Raw genomic sequence first — 20,507 nt, forward strand, 5'->3', positions numbered from 1 at the left:
TAAAAACATTTGCAACACACATAGGATTACTTCATTTATTTAAAGAGCTCCTAAACACTGGTAGAAAAAAAAGGATGCATTGTAGATCAACTATACTTGGATTTAAAAAAACGATGGATAACCCAATAGAATGAGCAAACAATATGAATATGCAAGTCACGGAAACAGAAACTTTATTTTAAAATGAATAGTTGAAAACCATAAACAGGCAAAGAGATTAAGGGAGCAAAATGTCATTTTCTCCCACTGGAGTGGCAAAAATTCAAAAGGACAATATCCAGCCTTATGGTTACATAGGAAATGGGTTTTCTCAGAGACAGTGGGAGTAGCAGCTACTTTTTGGGAAAATCATCAGCCAGTATGTATTAACATTAAGACGACACATTCTCTTTTACCCTACAGTCCCAATTTGAGAATCTGTTATGCCAATAAAGGCACCAACATATTAGGATATATGCAGAAGTCTGTTTATTGTGGCACAGCTTATAGTGACAGAAAAAGTTGGCATAGGAGAATGGCTGAATAAAATATGTACAGTAGTTACTGAAAAGATCTATCTAAGCATTTAACTTGGAGGGCTAGCCATAATATTTTATTAAGTGGAAAAGAGCATGTTGCAAAGCAGCATATATAATCTGATTTTATTTTAAAGAGAAAAGAAAAAAGAAAAATCCCTTATACATTTATATATGTAGTATATATTATGCATATATATTATGCAGACACACACATTCTAAATACAAATGTAAATAGACATCCATTGCTTTAGAAGCACGAGATTTAGATGGGAACTGAAAAAAGACAGGGAGAAAGAAAGAAACAGAGAGAGAGAAGGAAGACTGATTACTCACTAAGTATTAACTTTTCTCTCTAAATCTTTGAGTAAAACTAGAGCCACTTGCTTCTGTGTCTTTGTGTACAGCCGGCATACCATAGCCTGCCCCGGGGGGCCAGTGTAAACCAATATGAGGAGCACAGTTTGTTAAAACATGATGTAAAAGTAAGCGGAGAGGGCCTTGGGGGTTCCGGGAACTTCATATCAAATCACGTGTAGTGATAGTCTTGCTTGCTGCCCCCTCAGCTGGCCAACCAAAGCTGGTGTCTTCCGTTTGTTCCTAAAGCCACGCTAGAGAGACGATGGCAGGGACATCGTTCCCCTAGGAACACCCTAGGGGCAGGGACAAGCAGAGCGAGGGTCTGGTGACCTCACTCTATGAAAAGGAAGTACATTTGAGATAGAATATTTGTTTTCAAATACTTAGAGGGCCGTCTTGCAGAGGACAGAGAAAAGATGCAAGGAAGCAGATTTCAACTCAGTGCTAAATGAGATTCCTTTGACCTCCAGTTTTCTCGTCTATAAAGTGAGACTAATACCACACACTCTAGCAATGACATAGAGATGCAGTAGGGATCAGATGGGGCAAAGTGTAAGCTAGGAATTCATAAGCTGGAAAGCAGTGGTCCTCAACGTTGGCTGTGCATTAAAATGACTTGGAGGGTTTAGGAAATCCTGCTGCAATCTCAGGCTGCACCCAGATCACTTCAATCATGACTTCTGGAGGTGGGATTCAGGCATGGTTAATTTTTAAAGTTCCCAGGTAATTATATTGTACAGTTCCATTGAGAATCACTGATCTAAAATAATTATCCGTTGGATTCCAGGTGGTTGTGGAAAAAGTAGATTTGACGTGAGGCAGATCCGGGGGCCAATTTGAAAAAACGCCCATTAGTCTAAGAATTGGAGCTAAAGGTTAGTGTTGACCAGCGCTGGAGTGAGATGCAGTTGGCCCTCTGTATCTGCAGATTCCAAATCCGTGAATTCAACCAACCATGGATTGAAAATATAAAACAAAAAAAATTCCAGAAAGTTTCAAAGAGCAAAGCTTGAATTTACTGAGATTCTGATAACTATTTACATAGCATTTACATTGTACTTACAAGTATTTACACATCATTACAGTGTATACATATTATAAGCAATCTAGAGATGATTGCTTATAATATGTATAAGCAAGAAGTATATGGATGTAGGTAGATTATATGCAATCACTATGCCATTTTTGTAAGAGACTTGAGCATCCTTGGATTTTGGTCAATAGCATGATGAACAGTGAAGATAGTTTAAATAATATTTGTCTACTTATAGGTCCATGATAAGCAACTCAGGAGAGACTAGCCCCAGATCTTTTCCCAAAGAGATCTTATTTGGGAAGATAAGGGAAACACATCTGATGGAGTGAATGTTTCTGGACTTTAGGTAGGCCCTGAAAAAGCAGTCAGGATGCCTCCGCATCAGCTGTGGGCTAATTTTATCTCATCTGATTTTATTATCCATGATTTTTTATGAGCCCATGATTGACTGAATACACCCGAATAATAATTAGAGCCTGGAGAGTGATTCTTAATTACAGGGTACTTACTGCTCTTGTCCATTTCCAACTTGTTCCACTTCTATCAGCAGGGGTTAAGCTGCCGCCCTGTCGGTGGTGCAGAGCTGGACCACTGTGGCAGAGGTGGGGTGCATAACAAAGACATCGCAGAGCAGGGGAGAGAGGGTGGGCAAAGCATTAAGAGATGAACAGATAAATGTAGAGCTCTTTATTTTCCCCCAGCCCCCTCCCCGATGGTTCCCCACTCCAAGAAAAAAATCAAGCCCAAAACCCCAAACCCGACCGCCTAAGCCCATGATGGGAGAAAAATGATTAAACAGCAGCCTCTGCCAAAATGATGATGAATGCTATATGAATCAGCCAAGTGACTCAGCAGCTAAATAAAAGCTTATCTCGAGTGTCTGGGCAAGGGAGCAGGTAGTCCCGCTCTGCTCGGTGGTCAGTCCTCACTGGTATTGGCAGGCCCAGGGTTCGAGAGAGGCAAGGTCCGGAAGGCCAAAGGGCTGGGGAAGAGTCTTGCACTCAATGACAAAGCAGGCAGCGACAAGCCCGGGGCACCACTGGGAGAAGTGACTAGCTGCCTTCAAATATCTAAAGGGCTAGCAGCCGGGAGATGGCTTGGGTTTTCTCTGTGTAGTTCCAGGGGACAGAGCTGGGCTTGGGGTTGTCCCTTGCAGGAGCCAGACTTTGACTCAACAAAGTCTACACACAGCTAACTCTGTAGACAGTTTTACGAGACAATTGCTCCCATGGAGGTAGTGAGCTCCCTGTTGCCAGGGGCATTCAAACAGAGGCAGGATAACCACCTGATGGGAATGTGGCAGTGGTGGCATCAAGTAGTTAAGAATGGGCAGTTAAGAATCAAATAGTGGAATCTAAAAAAAGGGTACAAATGAACTTATCTACAAAACAGAAATAGAGTTGCAGATGGAGAAAACACACTTATGGTTACCAGGGGGAAAGCGGGGAAGGGGTAAATTGGGAGATTGGGATTGACATATACACACAACTATATATAAAATAGATAACTAATAAGGACCTACTGTAGAGCACAGGGAACCCTATTCAATACTCTGTAATGGCCTATGTGGGAGAAGAATCTAAAAAAGAGTGGATATATGTATATGTATAACTAACTGGTTCACTTTGCTGTACACCTGAGACTAACACAACATTGTAAATCAACTATATGCCAAAAGAAAAAATAAATAAATAAAACCAGAATCAAGTATTGGGTGAGGGCTGTACCAACTGGCATCTGTGATCTACTTAGACTACATAAAATCCAGTGATGCATTTATGGTGAACTCTTTTCCTTAAAGTTTAATCTTCTGAGCCTTGTGTGCTTAGCAGCGAGCTAGAGTCATCAAGTGATCTTTCCCAGAGGACCGCAGTCATGGCTGTGAATCATGTTATTTTCTCCCAATCCCTTCTTCCTCTCCTCCCTTCCCCTACTTCAGCTGACTAAGGCAGATCTCCTTGCCTTGTCCTCCAAAGTCCGATTTTTAAAAATATAATTATTACAGATATGTGCCTCCTGTGCCGGATGCTGGGGGAGCTGCAGAATAGAAAAGTTACAAGGAGCGTGCTCAGAGAGACTTCTTCTGGCCTCGGGCACTGATATGATGCCAAGGAAGAGGCAGTTGCCATAGAAAATGTAGCTGTTACTGATAATTTGACTTTTTCAGGAAGATAAAGTGAAGCCTCAGGGGAGAAATATTGTTCCCAATTGTCGATTGTTTTTTTTTTCCTTCTGAGCTGATGATCTCCTCACACTTGGCATTGCCTTGGGTTAGGGTGAAGGGGACCTCAGAGATGATACCTTCCAGATTCCTCATTGTACAGAAGGAAGAAACTGAGAACTGAGGAGTGGGGGTTAAAGTCTTTGGTCCAACCAAGGTCACCCAGAGCCTCGGGACAGAGCTGAGACTGTGGTCAGAATTCCATGCACCCAGCTCAGGTCCTTCCCCCATCCCCTGTTTTTCACAGGCCTAGAAGCTCCCTCTGTGCTCCTTCCTGAAAAGGGTGGGGTCCTAGTTGCCCCTGGACCTTGGGCGACCAAGGACTGGGCCTTAGGCTGTATCTCAAAAGTTGTGAGCAGGACAACCCAGCCCCTGGCCATAGAGCTCTCCTCTGAGCCCTTCATCTTGCTGGTTTTCAGTCGGCCAGCAAACCAAGCTGCCTATACCTGCCCTGCCCACCCATCTCCCCCAGCCAGTATAAGAACCACCCTCCAGCCCCTGGACCTTTCTCCTGGGGCTCAAACATCCTAGGGTCAGAGTGTGTGGCTCTGTTTCTTCCCCAAGAAGTAGCTACGCCTGAGGGGCTTCTCAGTTAGTCCCCTCCCTGCCAGGGCGTGGTGTGACCGCTCCTATCCCTCTGCCACATCAAAGCCCCCTGCCAAAAAGTCCTTTGGCAAGATTCCTCCTGAGCCAGCAGAGGAAACTTGGTGCTGGTGGAGATCAGTGAGTCCCTTGTAAGCAGGACCAGCAGCATAATTTGGGCGGCCCCGTGCACAATGAAAACGCAGGGCCCCTTGTTCAAAAACTCTTAAGAATTTCAAGACGTGGGCAGTAGCTCCTCAAACCAAGTGTGGGGCGGCAGGGTCCCGTGCTCATGAAGCCCGCCCTGCTTGGCTGGGTCCCAAGTGGATGGGGAAGATACTTGCTTAACGTCCAGGAGTCAAGGAGCCTGGGAGGCCTTCTAGTTCCGCATATGGATGCTCTGTTCATCCCTAAAAACACATTTCTGTATCCTCCCGGCCAGCAGGTCTGCCAAGGGACCACCAGGTCAGGTGGTGGTTCGGGAAGCCGGCATTTTGTACTTCCTGTGTTTTAGCACGACATCCCTCTCCATCACACCCACGTTATTTCTGACGCCGTTCTACTTCAATGGAGCCAGAGGAGTGGCGCGTGTTGAATGCGAAAGATTAACGTTCAATTGGGCAGCGGAACAGTGACGTTCTATTGGGGACGAGGCACCAGCCAGGGGCGCAGAGCATCCCTCCATCTCTGCGGAGCTGGGCGCCAGCTGTGCACGTTAATTCAGGCTCTGCCCTCCTGGGGGCGCCATGCGCCAGCTCTGAGCCCCCGGGGACGGGGAGCCGGCAGCGGTGCGCGCCCGCACCCCAGGGTCTGTCTCCGCCGGAGCCTTTCGCGGTGCTGATACGCGCCCCCGCGCCCCCTGCCGGGTGCTGCACCGGACATCCACCCGCCCGCACCTCCGAACCCCCTCCCGCACCGGCTTCCAGAAAGCTCCCGGTGCTTTCTACCGCATTCTTGGGGCGTGAGTCATGCAGGTTTGCAGCCAGCCCCAAAGTGGGTGTGTACGCAGCAGAGCGCTATAAATACGAGCGCCTCACCGTGCTGTGCACGCGGCGTCGCCAGGAGGAGCGCGCGGGCACCGCTGACCGGTGAGATGTCCCCACCTTTCCTGCCCCTGCGCAGGGCCTGGCCGGGACTGATGAGCGGGCGGGGTGCGGCACCCAGGCGAGGAGAGGACGACCACTGGGAGTCACAGGGCTGTCAGAGGGGCGCTTTAGATGGAGTCGCGGATCCAGGGAAGGGAGGTGGTCGGAGCCCCATCATCAGACAGCCGAGCCGGGACGGAATTGCCGGCAGACAGGCAAGGGACTCAGGAGGCCCTTTGTTCATCAGCTCCAACCACAATTCTGTGGAGTAAACGGGATAGGTGTAAGGATCCTCCTTTTGTAAAGATGTGGAAGTGGACACTTGGAGGACGGAGGCTGTTGCCCGAGGCCAGGCTAGTGAGTGGCAGAGCTGGCCTGCACTTGCAGCCTTCCCGCGGCATCTTCCTTGGAAAGGTACTGAGCTCCAGGGGTGGTTGTCAGCTTGCGCGCATGAGTCATCTTGTTTGCTCCCGAATTCTCTAGTTCTCTGGATTGTGTGTTTATAAGTAACGATGTTTTGATTTAAGTATATGTTGCAACCACTGAAGTCCTACTCTTTCTGCTTCCTAATGCACCAGGGTACATCAGAGAAACATCACACAACCTCCATCAGACTTCAGACATCTGATTCAACTGTCTCATTTTATAGATGATAATCTGAAACCTGGAGAGGTTTAGGACCATCTCCAAAGATAGACAGCAAATAGGTATCAGAATTGGGATTAGAACCCAAGCCTTGACCTTCCAGAATTTCTGGACCTAATGAAAAAAAGAAACTGATTATTATTATTTTTTTAAGAGTGAAGTTTAGAATTTAAGAGTAAGCACAGATACTATAAAAGGATGCGCGCGAGAGTGTTCACGATAATAATAGTTGGAAATTACAGACAATTTAAGTGCCCGGCTTGTGGGATGGCAAATAAAGTACATCAGAAAAAGGACTATATTATACGGCCACAAAAGTGTGCTTTTAGAGAGTATTTGAAGATAGTGGATGTAAAGGATCCGATTGTATGCAAATGCATAGAAAAGAGGAAATATACCACGGTGCTAATGTTTGCCTCTCGATGGTGTGAATTACAGGTGAATTATTTTCTCATTTTTCTTTTTGGTTGAGTTTTCTGCATTTGGGAAGGCAGTAGGAGAGGAGCTTGGGCTTTGGGCTTTAAACCCTGCAGCTTACTAGCTGCGTGACCATGTCCTCCCCACGGCTTCCTCTGGGGAAAGGAGGGCCTTGGAGTGGCTTGTTCAATCAGAGCAGTTGGCAACCAGGCACCCTGGCCAGGACATGGGTGGGGAGGTGAGTCAGTGCAAAGGGACGGCAGTGTGGCCGCGCAGCCGCTGTTCTCTTACCGTCCTTGGACTAGTATCAATATCACCTGCAAGCTTATTAGAAAAGCAGTCTCTGAATCAGAATCAGCATTATAACAAGACTCCTGGGTAATTCGTAGGAGCTGATCACATCACTAAGGCAAAGCCCACAGTCGGGGAGGGACCACAGGTGACCTTTGTGTACCTGCTTCAGTTCCTCTGTCCCTCTCCCAACACGCCACCTCCTCCCACTTCCCCGATAGATACTGCCAATGCCCATGATTGATCCTACGTCAATTTTGAAGGAGTCGGAATTTCCTATGATTACATAAGACCCTTGTGTTTACAGAACACATTTCCATCTCTAAGGTCTCTATTAGGTCCATTTTACAGGTGAGGAAACTGAGGCTCAGAGATTTAAGTGACTTGGTGTCAAGGAAAGAACACTGAACTGGGGTTTGGGAGGGCTGAGTTCTCATCCTGGGGTTGTCACCAGCTTGCTGCAGGCCTTGGGGAGCCCCATCCTGTCTCTGGGCTCGGCCTCCCCTCTGAGGTGGAGGGATTGGGCAGGAGACAGGTCTCTCTCCCAGCTCGGAACTCGATGGCTCCCATGGCCCCCAGGCTCTTGGTGGGAGATCCCGTACTGACCGCTGGGTTTCCAGACTTCTCATCCAGAGCCCTTGCCTTTGGCTGCCCTGTCTCTCTTTTCGTCAGGACCCAATGCCCCGTCTTCTGGTCCCAACCTATTTCAGAGGCTCATGTCTGGATTTCTCAGAAGTCTTTGCTATCGGGGGCCTCTGCTGGAAGGGTGCTTCTCGCCGGCTTTCTCTCTCTGGCATGACAAAGGTTCTGTCCCTGTTTGAGGCGTTTCAGGCTTCAGTGAGCAGCTAGGGCAGAACCTCACAGACCTGAAATAGCACCCTGGCTCAGCTGCCCACTCACCATCTCTGGGGAAGGCGGTGACCCGCTCTCTTCTCCCACGCTGCTCGGGAACCACAGCCTGGCTGCCTTACTAATTATGTCTCAGGAGAGACTTGCCTTATTAATATTCTCCCAAGGGTCCAGATGGGCCTGCTGAGCGGAGAGCAGCTTCTGGATGTACATCATTTCAGGAAGGGGAGACCCCCTTCCCATTCTCTTAGGGGAAACGGGTGAGTTCGGATGAGCATTGGGGTGGAGGGCAGTGCGGGGGGAGGGGTTTCTGTTTTGCAACAACTTCAGCTTCTGGGAAAGGGTCCATTGTGTAAGACCAGCTTGGTCCAGGGCTCAGGGCAGCTAGCCGAGTGGTGGCGGGAGGACCTTGGCAGACACCCTGCTGTGGGCTTAGAGGGACTGGCTGCGTGAAAGGGACCTGGCAGAGCAGAGTGGCACGTCCTCCCACAGGGACTTTTCCTGGGGAGGTTCCTTGCCCTGCACCCCCTCCGCCGTTAATCCTTTGGCTTTGACCCCCCCCCCCCTCTATCCCCTGAAGACAACTGTCCTCCCCGCCTTGCTCTACTCTCTTCCACGCTAGGGATGACAAATGGATTTATTTCCCTGTAGCAGCCCAGAGGCTGTCACTGCCTCAGACCCTTGAAAAGCAATTTCAGGAGGTGTCCAGCCCTGGTGGGGACAGCGCTGTGATTGATTGGTGATGCCTGCTGTGGGCAGGATGGGTGATGCAGACAGCAGGGGGCTGTCTGTGCTCTGGGCTGCAGTCCCCACTTTAGGGGGACAGCAGAGACCAGATTAGTGACCCAAGAGAGGTGTTTTCAGGGTTTGTTTGATGTGAGCAGCTATCACCAGATAGATGCCCTCTCTGGATACAGAAAGCACATGTGCCTTTTTTAGGCATAGTCAGCTATTATGGGGGGCGAGGAGGAGGATGAGGAGGAGGAGGAGGGCGGCTGGCTTGGACCAGAGCCCAGTGGCTCTGACTCTGGAGTTCTCGTTTCTTCTATATTAGGCTGCTGTCCTGTGGTTCCTCCCCGTACCCGCTTCCTCCACTTTCTTTTGAAGGGGCCCAGTGGCAAGTCTGATACTTTCTTGTCACTTCCTTGGGATAAAAAGTCGGTGATGCCAGCTGAGGGGAGAGTGGAGGGCAAGGCCTCGGCAGGGTTCCTGGGAAGCCACACAGGCAGTAGGCTGGGCCCGTAACCAGCAGGCTGTCTAGCTGTTGCCATGACAGTCCCCTGTTCTCTGCAAACAGAGGCGTGCTAGGATTCCAGAACTGGAGAAGGAGGCGAGATGAAGACTCTACTGCTGCTGGTGGGCCTGCTGCTGAGCTGGGAGAACGGCAGGGCAGTCTCGGACAAAGAGCTCCAGGGTAAGTGACCAGGAGTGCCCTCCTGGCATGCGTCCCTCTGTCAGGGCCCCAAGGGTTAAGAGCATCTTTGTCCTGTGCATCGGATCGGGTTTGCTCTGCCCGGGCCCCTCTCTGAGCCCTCTCTCGCCGGCCTAGGCTCTTTGTGGTCAGGTGGGCTTCCAGGCAGTTTCAGGTAGACCCCAAGTCCTTTCTGACTGCCGCAGCTCGTTTGGCTGTTCCCCTCCCCGTCTGCTCGGTCCGGTGTCCACACCTCTTCCACGAAGCTTCATGAAGCCTGGACCATTGGAGCCTCTGTGGATTTCCCCTTGAGTTTCCATAGCACTTACTACCTGTATCCACCACCTTTCCACCTAGAAAACCAATGCTCCGGATTCAGGAAAGGCGGAATATCATTCACTACGAGGGCTTGTCATCCTTCAGAGCCCAGTTGATGGTTCCCCTCTTCTGCCAGGCCTTTCCTGAAACCTGTCTTCCCTCTGCCCCACTCTTGTCCTATGAGCTGACTGACTCTATGGGGTAATAGTTAAAAACCCAAGCGTTGAGCCCAGAGCTGGGTGGGAATCTGGCTCCGCCCTCCCCAGCTGTATAACCCTGGGTAAGTATCTTGATCTCACTGCGATTCTTTATCCTTGATTGTGCAGAGGGGTGAAGATGGTGTCAAGAGTATTAAATAAAATGCACGTGAAGTGTCCAGCTCAGCATTTGGCCCAAGATAAGAACCAGAGAAGCATTGGCTGTTACTTTCGGTACTTTGGTGACATTGTCTCATTGCATTTGTCACACGGTTTGGTGTCTGATCCCAGTCTCCTTGAAGGATGGTGCTATTAAGTCACCTCCGTGGCCCTGTCACCTGACACTGTGCATCGGAACAGCGAAGTTCCGATGTTTGCTTAAACTGCATTGCAGAAAGACTTGTATCCACAATATCACTATTTTATATTTTGATGCTTAAACAGTTACGCTTCCAGGATTTTTTTTTTTTTTCCTTGAAAAATTTCTTCTGCAGCTGAGTAGGCTGCTTCTCCAGAGCTCCAGGGGCGGACTGGGTTGTCCCTCCTCTGGGGCGTGTCCGCTCCCCGATGGTTTGCATTTCTGAGCAGCTGGGTGTAATCGATTCTCTGGCCCTGGGTCTACAGTGAGCCCTGGGATGGAACCTGTGTCAGGGCAAAGCTGGGGCCCGAAGGCTGCCTGCCAGGGGGATCCCAGCCATGGCAGCCCCTAGGCCCACTGGCCTTTCTGACCGTTCCAGCTGGTTCCAGGGTTATATCCCCAGCACCATCCCTTCCTCTGGCCTCATCTACCTCCCTGCTCTTTTCTTGCAGAAATGTCCACCGAGGGGAGTAAGTACATTAATAAAGAAATTAAAAATGCTCTCAAGGAGGTGAAACAGATAAAGACCCTAATAGAACAAACCAACGAAGAGCGCAAGTCATTGCTTGGCTCCTTAGAGGAGGCCAAGAAGAAGAAAGAGGTAAGGAAGAGCCCGGTGACCCACGCCTCGATCCACTGTGCTGGAGGGAGGGAGGGGCCATTGCTCTTCCGAGTGCCCTGCCAGGTTACTATGGTGACCCGCAGGCCTTCTCCGGTTGTGTCAGCTGATACTGGGGCTGTGGTTAACAAATAGGGAAGGTTTATTTGCTTTTGAAAGCTTCAAGCAGTGAGATCTTGGATCTGGTTTTGTTACAAGCCTGGCCCAGGGCCTGCCACCCAGATTCACTTCAGTAGATTTTTCTAAACCCAGACTATGTGCAAGCTCCAAGGCAGGCTTTGGGTAGGGTCTGTCACTGTCACAGGTTAGGAGAGGGATGGCACCCTACCTTCAGGAAGCTTATCTAGTAGGGGCAATACCTTTGGGGGTACAGCAGGCACATGCTGTATTGCCCAAGTCTCTATAGAGTTCTGGACTACTTCGTAAAGAGACACCTAGGTCCAATGGTGAACATACAAAAGTAAAACACTATAATTCAATAAACAGCTTATTTAAAAAGTCAACAGTGTCCTTCAGGGTCTCCTCAAAGCCTATGCCCATTGCCACCCTACCCCTAATGACAGAGATGCTGAGATGGGGCCCCCTGCCACCTTCATGATCCCTAATGCATAGAGTAAAAGCATTATAAAGACTCAGAGAAGTTGTGCGGTAAAGGAAGCACGTGTAACTTCATTTAATCCAAGTGTTTTCCAAATCGAATTGACCATGGAATCCATTTATTTTTTTCCTGATAGCTTGTAGCACAATTCCATGGAAACCACCTAAGGAAATGTTGGCCTGGGTGCAGCTCTAACTTTCTTTGAAACTTAGTGCCTTTCTTGGCATCAGTATTAGTTCTAGTCACACTATGAGAAACCTAGAGCCCATGTAGAAGTGGCAAGTCTTGTTCTTGAATTTTTGCACTTCTCATTGGAATTTGATATTTGACAATCCAGGTTCTATGATAAAGTATATCAAGTTCGGAAAAAGACTCCATGACTTCTTAGTTGAGGAATATGCGAACCGGAAAGAAAGGAATGGAATTGGACAGCAGAGTTGACGCCTGTGAATTGGCCCAGTTGGAGGCGTGGTGGCCTTCCCCATCTCAGATGAGGAGACAGGGGACACAGAGCAGGAGAAGATCTCACATTTTCAGATATTCATAGTGTAGCTTTGCTTTGGGGTATGGATGGTCTACTTAATTCTTTGAAGAGTAATACACTCATTTATCAAGATTTTAATATAGAAAAGCAGAAGTTTTTCCATAACCCTTTTACCTAAGGACGATTCACTTAACATTTGATCTATTTCTTACTACATTTTCTCCTCTATACTTTTTGGACAGTGGCTATACTCAAACTCATGAATTTTTAACATGAAAAATGCTTATTATAATATTTAAAACTTATTACAAACATCCCTTGTAATGCTGTCCTATCTACCTTTTGTAAGTACCACAGTGTCCTTAACTTGTCCCCTAGTTTTGAGCATTGGGGTTGATCCCAGTATTTTTTTTGCCACACATGAATATTGTAACAGATATCTTCAAGCATATGGATTTTTCCTTTATTGCAGGAATTCCTTGGGATAGGTTCTTGTAGAATTACTGGATCAAATGTCATGGTCGTCTTGGAGAGTTTTGGTAGTAGTGGTGGCTTTAATTTCGGAAGCTTACCTATTCCCCTGGCATGCCAGGGACCATGGTTGCAATAGAGAAATAAGATTCAGGGAAGCTTTGAAAGATGACATTTAAATTCCAGAAGTTGAGACTAGAAAGTGGGGCATTAGCGAGAGGGAAGTCCTGGGGTAAAGACTGTAAGTGCATCGTCAGAGAAAGGAGCTGTCCAGAGGGGCTCTAATGGCTGGAAAGGACTAAGGAGCAGTTGGATCTTGAAGACGAGAGGACGTGTAGAGCCAGATGGGGAGGGAATTCCAGGTGGGCAGATGCGGGAACACGTGAGCCAGAGCAGGGGTGGAAATAAGCACCCCATGTGGCCAGGTTGGGCCGGGGGGCCAGCACCACGGTGCCTGCTTGGGGAAGGGGAAGCCGTGGTTTCTGTGGCTAACCCAGCCTGGGTCCTCCTGTAGGATGCCCTGAATGACACCAAGGATTCTGAAACAAAGCTGAAGGCGTCCCAGGGGGTGTGCAATGAGACCATGACGGCCCTCTGGGAGGAGTGTAAGCCTTGCCTGAAACAGACCTGCATGAAGTTCTACGCGCGCGTCTGCAGAAGCGGCTCCGGACTGGTTGGCCAACAGGTGACAAGGGGCCCCGCTTCTTCAGCACAGCCTGGGCTCTGAGTGGGCAGTGAGGAGAACTGAATATGCTTCTTTGATTCTGCACCCAATTCCAAGTGTGGGGATTTCCCCATCAAGCATTTCTCCCGCACTGGCTGGGTGTCCTGCAGTTGAGCTCAGCTCTGACCCTGTCTACCCAGAGACAGCGTCCGACCCCACAGGCTCAGGGCTCAGTCCCACAGGACGCCTCCCCATCCCCACCCCCAATTTCAGCCGCCGATCACAGGTCCAGGTGGTCACCTGTGTTTCTGACTGACTGGCGGTAGATTAGAGGTTCCCATGACCGCCTCCTTGGGTTCAATTAATTTGCTAGAGGAGCTCATAGAACTCGGAGAAACATTTTACATACTAGATTATTGGTGTGTTATAAAAGGATATAACTCAGAAACAGCCAGATGGAAGAGATGCCCAGGGGGAGGGATGGGGAAAGGGTGGGGAACTTCCACGCCCTCTTCGAGTTCAACAGTCTCCTGCATCTCATTGGCACATGTGTTCATCAACCCAGAAGCTCCCCAAGCCCATCCTTTTGGGTTTAATGGAGGCATCATTACATAGGTACGACTGATTAAATCATTGACCATTGGTCATTGATTTAAGGTCCAGCCCCTCTCCCCTCCTTGGAAATCAGGGGGTGGGGCTGAAAGTTCCAACCCTCTAATCTAGGGTTGGCTCCCCTGGCGACCAGCCCCCATCCCTAGGTGCTTTCCGAAAAGTCACCCCACTAACATAACAAAAGACACCTTTATTGCTCTTATCACAGGAAATTCCAAGGGCTTTAGGACCTCTTTGTCAAGGACCAGACCAAATATATATTTCTTATTATAAATCACAATATCACAGCTTCATTTCATATGCCGGATGCAATTAATTAGTTCTGGCTGCATTTGGGCCCAGAGCGCTATGATCAATTGGTAATGTCTGCTATGAGTGCAGTAATGTGGAGTCACGAAAAGCACCTGTGCCAGGTACTTGCCATCTTTGAAGACTCTCATTCAGCAATTATTAGCTGCCTAACATAACAAATGGCTCCACAGTGTGGCAGAGCCCTGCGTCCACTTAAACAGAAGGAATTAAGAAATTTTAGTATGCTATTATTGATCCTCCCTCCCCTGTGGGCCTTGCTCAGCTAGGGCTCATGAATTTTGCCCTTTCCAGGAGTCCTATCAGTTGGCCCTTGGCTGAGCAGGCTTGGGGATCACCAGTGGCCAAAGAGGACAGCAGACTAGTCTCATGTGACGGGCCTTGTGACTCTCTCGGCGTCGCAGGTCTTCCTAAATTCTTCCCCTCGGGGTCAGTAGAATGGAAGGGCATTGGCCTGCACAGTTCAGAGATGGGGAGCCAGTCCCAGCCTGGCCTTCTGCCGCCTGCTGTGACTCTGAGTTGCCCCGGGTGCAGCCAGGAGGGGCCAGGCCTGGTCCGTCTTGACAAGGGGGAAGCACCCCTGACTGTCCCCTGTCTCCTGTCGCAGCTCGAGGAGTTCCTGAACCAGAGCTCCCCCTTCTACTTGTGGATCAACGGTGACCGCATCGACTCCCTACTGGAGAACGACCGGCAGCAGGGCCACGTGATGGACGTCATGGAGGACAGCTTCAACCGTGCATCCAACATCATGGACGAGCTCTTCCAGGACCGGTTCTTTCCCCGGAAGTTCCAGGACACTCAGTACTACTCGCCCTTCAGCTCGTTCCCAAGGGGATCGCTCTTCTTCAATCCCAAGTCCCGCTTCGCCCGGAATGTCATGCCTTTCCCCATGTTGGAACCCCTGAACTTCCATGACATGTTTCAGCCCTTCTTTGACATGATCCACCAGGCCCAGCAGGCCATGGATGCCCACATGCATAGAATTCCCTACCACTTCCCGATGGCGGAATTCCCAGGAGGTTAGGAGGATGGGATGGGAACTCACAGTTCATTGAGGTGTTAACCCGTTAGATGCTCAGAACGGTGGCCGGGGCTTGGCATATGTCATCTGAATTCCACCCCCAGAAACCTGGGGAGGGTGCTCTCATCCCGGTTTGATGGGGAGAAAACTATGGCAGGATGGTAAAGGAGCATGTGCAAGGGTTCACAGCTGACAAAGTGGGAGCCGGTCAAATCTAGCCCTGCAGGATTTGGAATCTGTGTTCTTTCGAGTGTACCAAGCTCCTTCCAGCAACTGGAGGGCATGACATTGACTATTTCCTCTAGAGAACTTAGACCCCTTTGTCTTGGGAACTCAGATGGCTTTATGTGGACGCCATGCATATATTGGCGACAAATTATATAATCAGCTCACGGTACAGTTAAGAAAGCTGTTTGTGGCTGTGACCTTAGGGTCTGGTAGAGAATGGGCACACAATGAATATATTTTGAATGAAGGAACTCTAACATGGATACGAGAAGCCAAAACTTTCAGAAGTGATTTCCTTCATTGAACCAATAGACACTCGTTGGCCAACCCCATCTCCTAAACGCTACAGTTTGACCGGCACTGGGGTGTGGCTTGAAACGGATTGGAAACACAGGAGGGTATTGAACTGAACAAGGAGTTTACTGCATATCCATAATGGGGGGCTCCCTGTGTTATAAGGAGGTTCTAAGGTGGATCCTATTCCTGCCTTCAAGGCGCTTGCTGTCTGGCCCGGGGAGAGAAATGAGCCAGATAGAGTGCAGAGCAGAACGGGTTATGATGCCAAAGAGAAGTACAAGCAGGCAGGAGATGTGTCAGCAGGTGGGGATGGTGGGGGAGGGGGCCGAACCACCTCCTGGTCCCGCTGCAGGGAGCCCCGATCCGAGCCTGTGTCTGCAGGCAAACAACCAGAGTCCAACCTGCTCTGCCCGCAGAACCATGTCAAAGGGCCAGACAGTAGTGTGGAAGGGCTCTGGGAGATCGGGGTGGTCCATCTCTGTGTCGCTCTGTATGACTTTCCCTCATGTGTCTCCAGAAAACAGCAGTGACCGCACCGTGTGCAAGGAAATCCGCCACAACTCCACGGGATGCCTGAAGATGAAGGACCAGTGTGAAAAGTGCCAGGAGATCTTGTCCATGGGTGAGTCGGGGGGCCCCGTGGTCTCCTGTGTCCTCGGGTCTCCAGCACCTCACTGGGGCTGCCTTTATGGGCTCAGACGGACGGGAGTTCAAATGCCAGCTCTGCTGCCTTCCAGCTGTGACTCTGGGTGGGGGAGTCCTTTGCCCAGCTCTGCTTGGGTCCCCATTTGGGGTCGCGGGTTAAGATGAGGGGCTGTCCCTGAAGTCGGGAGACAGAATACAAGGTGCTTACCACATCATCCAGCTCACGGTCAACAGGCCGACGGTGGGAGGAGCTGCCGTGCTTTTCTAAAGAGCTGTCATCCTTTGACTTCCCCCAGTTGGTCTGTTCCCAAGGGCCAAACCTGGTAGACGTCCTCATGTTTTGCTGCAGACAATGAGAGTTTAGGCAGTGTGGAGTCTGTTAAACAAACTCTTCGCATGTGTTTGTTACTAAACACTCTTGTAAACACTTTACAAACATTTACTCTTTTCCCTGGAATAACTGGGTGGCTACACTTACCATCCCTGTCTCACAGAGGAGGAAACTCAGTCAGAGAAGGTTTGGTGACCTGCCCAAGATTACATGACGCCCTGGGGGCGCTTGTGATGTGTTCCCAACCAGTGCTGCTGTGTTCTCTACTCTGAACACGTGGGTCTCTCCTAGTGGTACCCTAGCTTCCCGGTAACTTTACCTTTGATAGGTTGGTCCCTGAGGCAGAGGAAATACCTCGCTTCCACTGTTTCCTTCGGTTTTATCAGGCAGACTAAATTCTTCTTACTTGGAAGTAACAGCTATAAAAGTGGCGAAACACTTCCTGGCCCACAACAGTCTGCTCAGAAAAAGTTAATTGTTTCCCTTGTACCAGGCGGATCGATCTTGCGGCTTTGCTCTTACTTAATACTTTTTGGGTTTGCCCGGGCAGGCCTTCAGAGTCTAGTTAAATATTCCTAGTCTCATTGCTGTGATTTTAGAAGCTACTGCAAAAGAAATACAAGTGCTGTAAGAGGCTGATCTATGAAGAAGCGAGAGGTGAGTACACAACCTCCTGGGTTTATCCCATAAAATACCATGATTAGAAGAGTGTAAATCACACCGTGAGAAAGTCACGTTAGGGCCAGAAGAAGAGACCTACAGATCCCCAAGCTCAGATTGGCGCCCCTGGCGCTGACCTTAACGTTCACTGATCACAGCTTCCTGAAACGGTGGTTTTCTTTTCTACATCGAGGAAGACCTATGACCTCTTATCTAAGGTGCTTGCAGCCACTTGACATGTGCTGCCCGGGACCTCCAGACTGGAATTTCGCAACTTCGGTACTACTGGCATTTTGGACCAGATCCTTCTTTGTGGCGGGCTGTCCTGTGCACGTTGGGATGTTTAGCGGCATCTACCCACTGGATGCCAGCAGCCTCCCTCCCTCACCCCAGTTGTGACACCAAAAAGGTTTTCAGACCTTGTCAAATATCCCTGGGGACAGCACCGCCCCAGGTGAGAGCCGCTGCTCTAGACTGCTACCCAGCTCTCAATGACTGTCCTTATTTTCAATGATTCCCTGGTAAGAAGAGTTAAGTTTCGTCATTATATATCTTTTTCAACCCAGTTTATTGTTAATAATCCTATGTCTTGCCCCACCTGACGTTTTATTTTATTTTAGAAATGATTACAGCCACCATGGTGAAGTGTGCAAAGAACTCCTCCTTCCCCCTGACTTGCTTGGGTTTGATGAGCTCTTTGGAGGATATTTTTCAAAAATCAAGGGAGAGAAAAACAGTAGTTTTTAGAGAGAGAGAGTGGGTAGTTTTCAGCTCTTATCCACCTGACAACCTGCAGTGAGCACCTGGTGACCAAAAGCAGTGAACTTCCCTGCTCTCTGGTGAGCTTGGCGACCAGCCATGGTGGGCAGGTGGGCAAGCCCAGATGCCCAGCCCCAGGCTACTGTGCTCTGTGGCCCGAGGGTCCTGACCAGCTCTTCTGCTACCCAGGCTCTTGGGGCCAGAATTTCCAACTCTATAGGTATAGGCAAGCTTGGAGAATTTTCCAGAGCCACAGACTCAGAGTAGGAAGAGCCCAAGTTTAGGAGTGAAAGCCCGGGGTTCAACATCCTGCCCTCGCCAATCATTCACCCTATGACTTTAGGCAAATGATTTACCGCTCTGGTCCTCAGTTTCATTCTTGATAAGACTTAACGTCAGAATACATGTGACTATTAGAGATCACGGCTATCCCGAGCACTTGGTGGTGCCTGGTACATAGCAGGTACCACGCAAACGGCAGCTGCAAGTAACATCACCGTTTCCTGAAATGACTAATGGAGGGAGGAGGGCAGGGAGGTCTGAGCACATGCAGCCCTGAGGTCCGTGCTTCTTGAGGTGTGGGCAGTGCCCCTCATTGCTGGTCCCCAAGGAGACAGGGTCTTGCACCCAAAGAGAAATCAGTGATGTCCCTGAGACACTTTAGTTCAGCTGACGTTGTCTCCCAGAGCAAGACTTTCTCAATGAAGGACGCACGTGCCGATCTACATTCGGGGCGAGCCGTCTGTTTTGTCTTGGGCTGCTGGCGAACGCTGGGCAGACTGGAGCTTGGAGTAGCTCTGCCTTAGGTCCTGGCTGCGTGAACTGGTTACCATTTGTTTTCATCCCTTTTTAGCTCTCCCTTCACGTTTCTGTCGTTTGTCTTTTTTTTTTTTTTTATCTCCGGGCAGACTGTTCAGCCAACGACTCCTCTCAGATGCAGCTGCGCCAGCAGCTGAACATGTCCCTGCAGCTGGCGGAGAAGTTCAGCAAACTGTACGACCAGCTGCTCCAGTCCTACCAGCAGAAGATGCTGAACACGTCCTCCCTGCTGAAGCAGCTGAACGAGCAGTTCACCTGGGTGTCCCAGCTGGCCAACCTCACGCACAGCGACAGCCAGCACTATCTCCACGTCTCCACGGTGAGTCTGTCCTGGCCACACACTGAAGCTGGGCTCAAGGTGTTGTCTGGAGCTCATGTGATCCTGCCCCAGGGCTGAAACGGGGTGAAGGTGCTCAAGAGGGCATGTCTGCTTTTCACTGAGCATTTGTCATATGGCAGGAAACAAAAACCTCAGGTCCAGTGGTGCATGGAAACCTCATCACTCAGTGACGTGGAATGTCATGAACCCATTTTACAGATGAGGAAACTGAGAGGTTCAACAGCTTACCCAGGGTCTCCTATCTGCAGGGTGATCTCCTGGGTGTTTGTTTGAACCTGTCTGCCCGGCTGCAGAGCTAGTGCTCTTTCCGGGGAGCTGCCTTGCTGCCCTGTCCCGCCTAGGATGGCTCATGAATCGGCCCATTGTTCTCCTCCAGTGATAAGAAGCTTTCCTCTAGCGCTGGGAACCTTTTCTTTTTCTTCCTCTGATTCCTCTTCTACCACCGCGTGGCCAGTGGCTGCTCAAAGGAAACATGTTTTACTCGGTGGGGCTCCCCCGGGTTGGTCCTTCGTGAATGACATTTACACCCACAAATGAGGGTCTCTGAATTAGGGCATTTCTGTTCACCAAGTTGTATAGATGTCGAGGTCAGTAAAAAGCAAAGGGGTCAACTGATCTGAATTAAGCCTGACTTCAGGTGCCAGATGAGTCCGTGTTGACCGTTGTTTCCGCCCTCTCGTGACTTTTCTCCTTTTAGGTGAATTCCCACAGTTCCGACCCCAGCGTTCCCTCTGGCCTCACTAAGGTGGTTGTGAAGCTCTTTGATTCCTACCCCTTCACTGTGACGGTCCCACAAGAAGTCTCCAGTCCTAAGTTTATGGAGACTGTGGCAGAGAAAGCGCTGCAACAATACCGCCAGAAGAGCCGGTGAGTGTGCGGGCCTCACCTGCGGTCCCTCTGGGCCCATCAGGTCCCTGGGGACTGAGAGAAGGGCAGAGGACCTGGCCTGGGAATCGCTGCTCCTGCAGCCACAGCGCAGGCAGGAAGCCACAAAGTTACTGGGAATTTTCTCCTTCCTTTGGAGGATGTTTTCTCTGCGTTGATAAGAATTGGAGTGTTGGTTGCTGCCTCTCGGTGAATATCAGGCCTCACCTTCCCCTCCGCGCCTTCTTTTTCAGGGAGGAGTGAGACGTGAACGTTGCTCTTCCAAGTGCGGGGGTGTCTGCGTCCAGCTGTCCCCGCGATGAGGCACAGTCCCCTCTAGAGAGCTCTGCACGTCACCAGCTGACCAGGCCCTGGGCTCGAGGCCCTCCTGACCGCACCCAGCTTCTCCCTCTGGATTTGCACTGTAATGCCTGCATTTGCTGATCACGGGAAGAACTTCCCCGCATGCCACTAACTCAATAAACCGCCTTGTAATCTGAA

General features: G+C 49.8%; 1 protein-coding gene across 2 annotated transcripts; it reads left to right on the plus strand.

Moving 5' to 3' along the window:
- The first annotated feature begins 5,648 nt into the window (after positions 1 to 5,648).
- Positions 5,649 to 20,507, plus strand: CLU (clusterin). 2 transcript variants are annotated; one of them, XM_036855357.1, is made up of 9 exons: positions 5,649 to 5,802; positions 9,299 to 9,415; positions 10,738 to 10,886; positions 12,972 to 13,142; positions 14,650 to 15,061; positions 16,106 to 16,210; positions 18,892 to 19,121; positions 19,840 to 20,009; positions 20,261 to 20,507. In XM_036855357.1, exons 2-9 carry the CDS (start codon positions 9,337 to 9,339, stop codon positions 20,268 to 20,270), a joined length of 1,326 nt encoding a protein of 441 aa, XP_036711252.1. In that variant the 5' UTR covers positions 5,649 to 5,802; positions 9,299 to 9,336; the 3' UTR covers positions 20,271 to 20,507. The 2 variants fall into 2 exon arrangements, with proteins under 2 accessions (XP_036711252.1, XP_036711253.1); XM_036855358.1 differs by lacking the exons at positions 5,649 to 5,802; positions 9,299 to 9,415 and adding an exon at positions 10,076 to 10,161.

This window comes from Balaenoptera musculus, chromosome 6, assembly GCF_009873245.2.
Source record: "Balaenoptera musculus isolate JJ_BM4_2016_0621 chromosome 6, mBalMus1.pri.v3, whole genome shotgun sequence".
NCBI classification, from domain to species: domain Eukaryota; kingdom Metazoa; phylum Chordata; class Mammalia; order Artiodactyla; family Balaenopteridae; genus Balaenoptera; species Balaenoptera musculus.

Bases quoted from the DNA above. Each gene is read 5' to 3' on its own strand.
- CLU (XM_036855357.1), top strand. From the start codon at position 9,337: ATGAAGACTCTACTGCTGCTGGTGGGCCTGCTGCTGAGCTGGGAGAAC. The intron at 9,416-10,737 runs GTAAGTGACCAG...CTTTTCTTGCAG, and splicing joins CTCGGACAAAGAGCTCCAGG to AAATGTCCACCGAGGGGAGT. The intron at 13,143-14,649 runs GTGACAAGGGGC...CTCCTGTCGCAG, and splicing joins CCGGACTGGTTGGCCAACAG to CTCGAGGAGTTCCTGAACCA.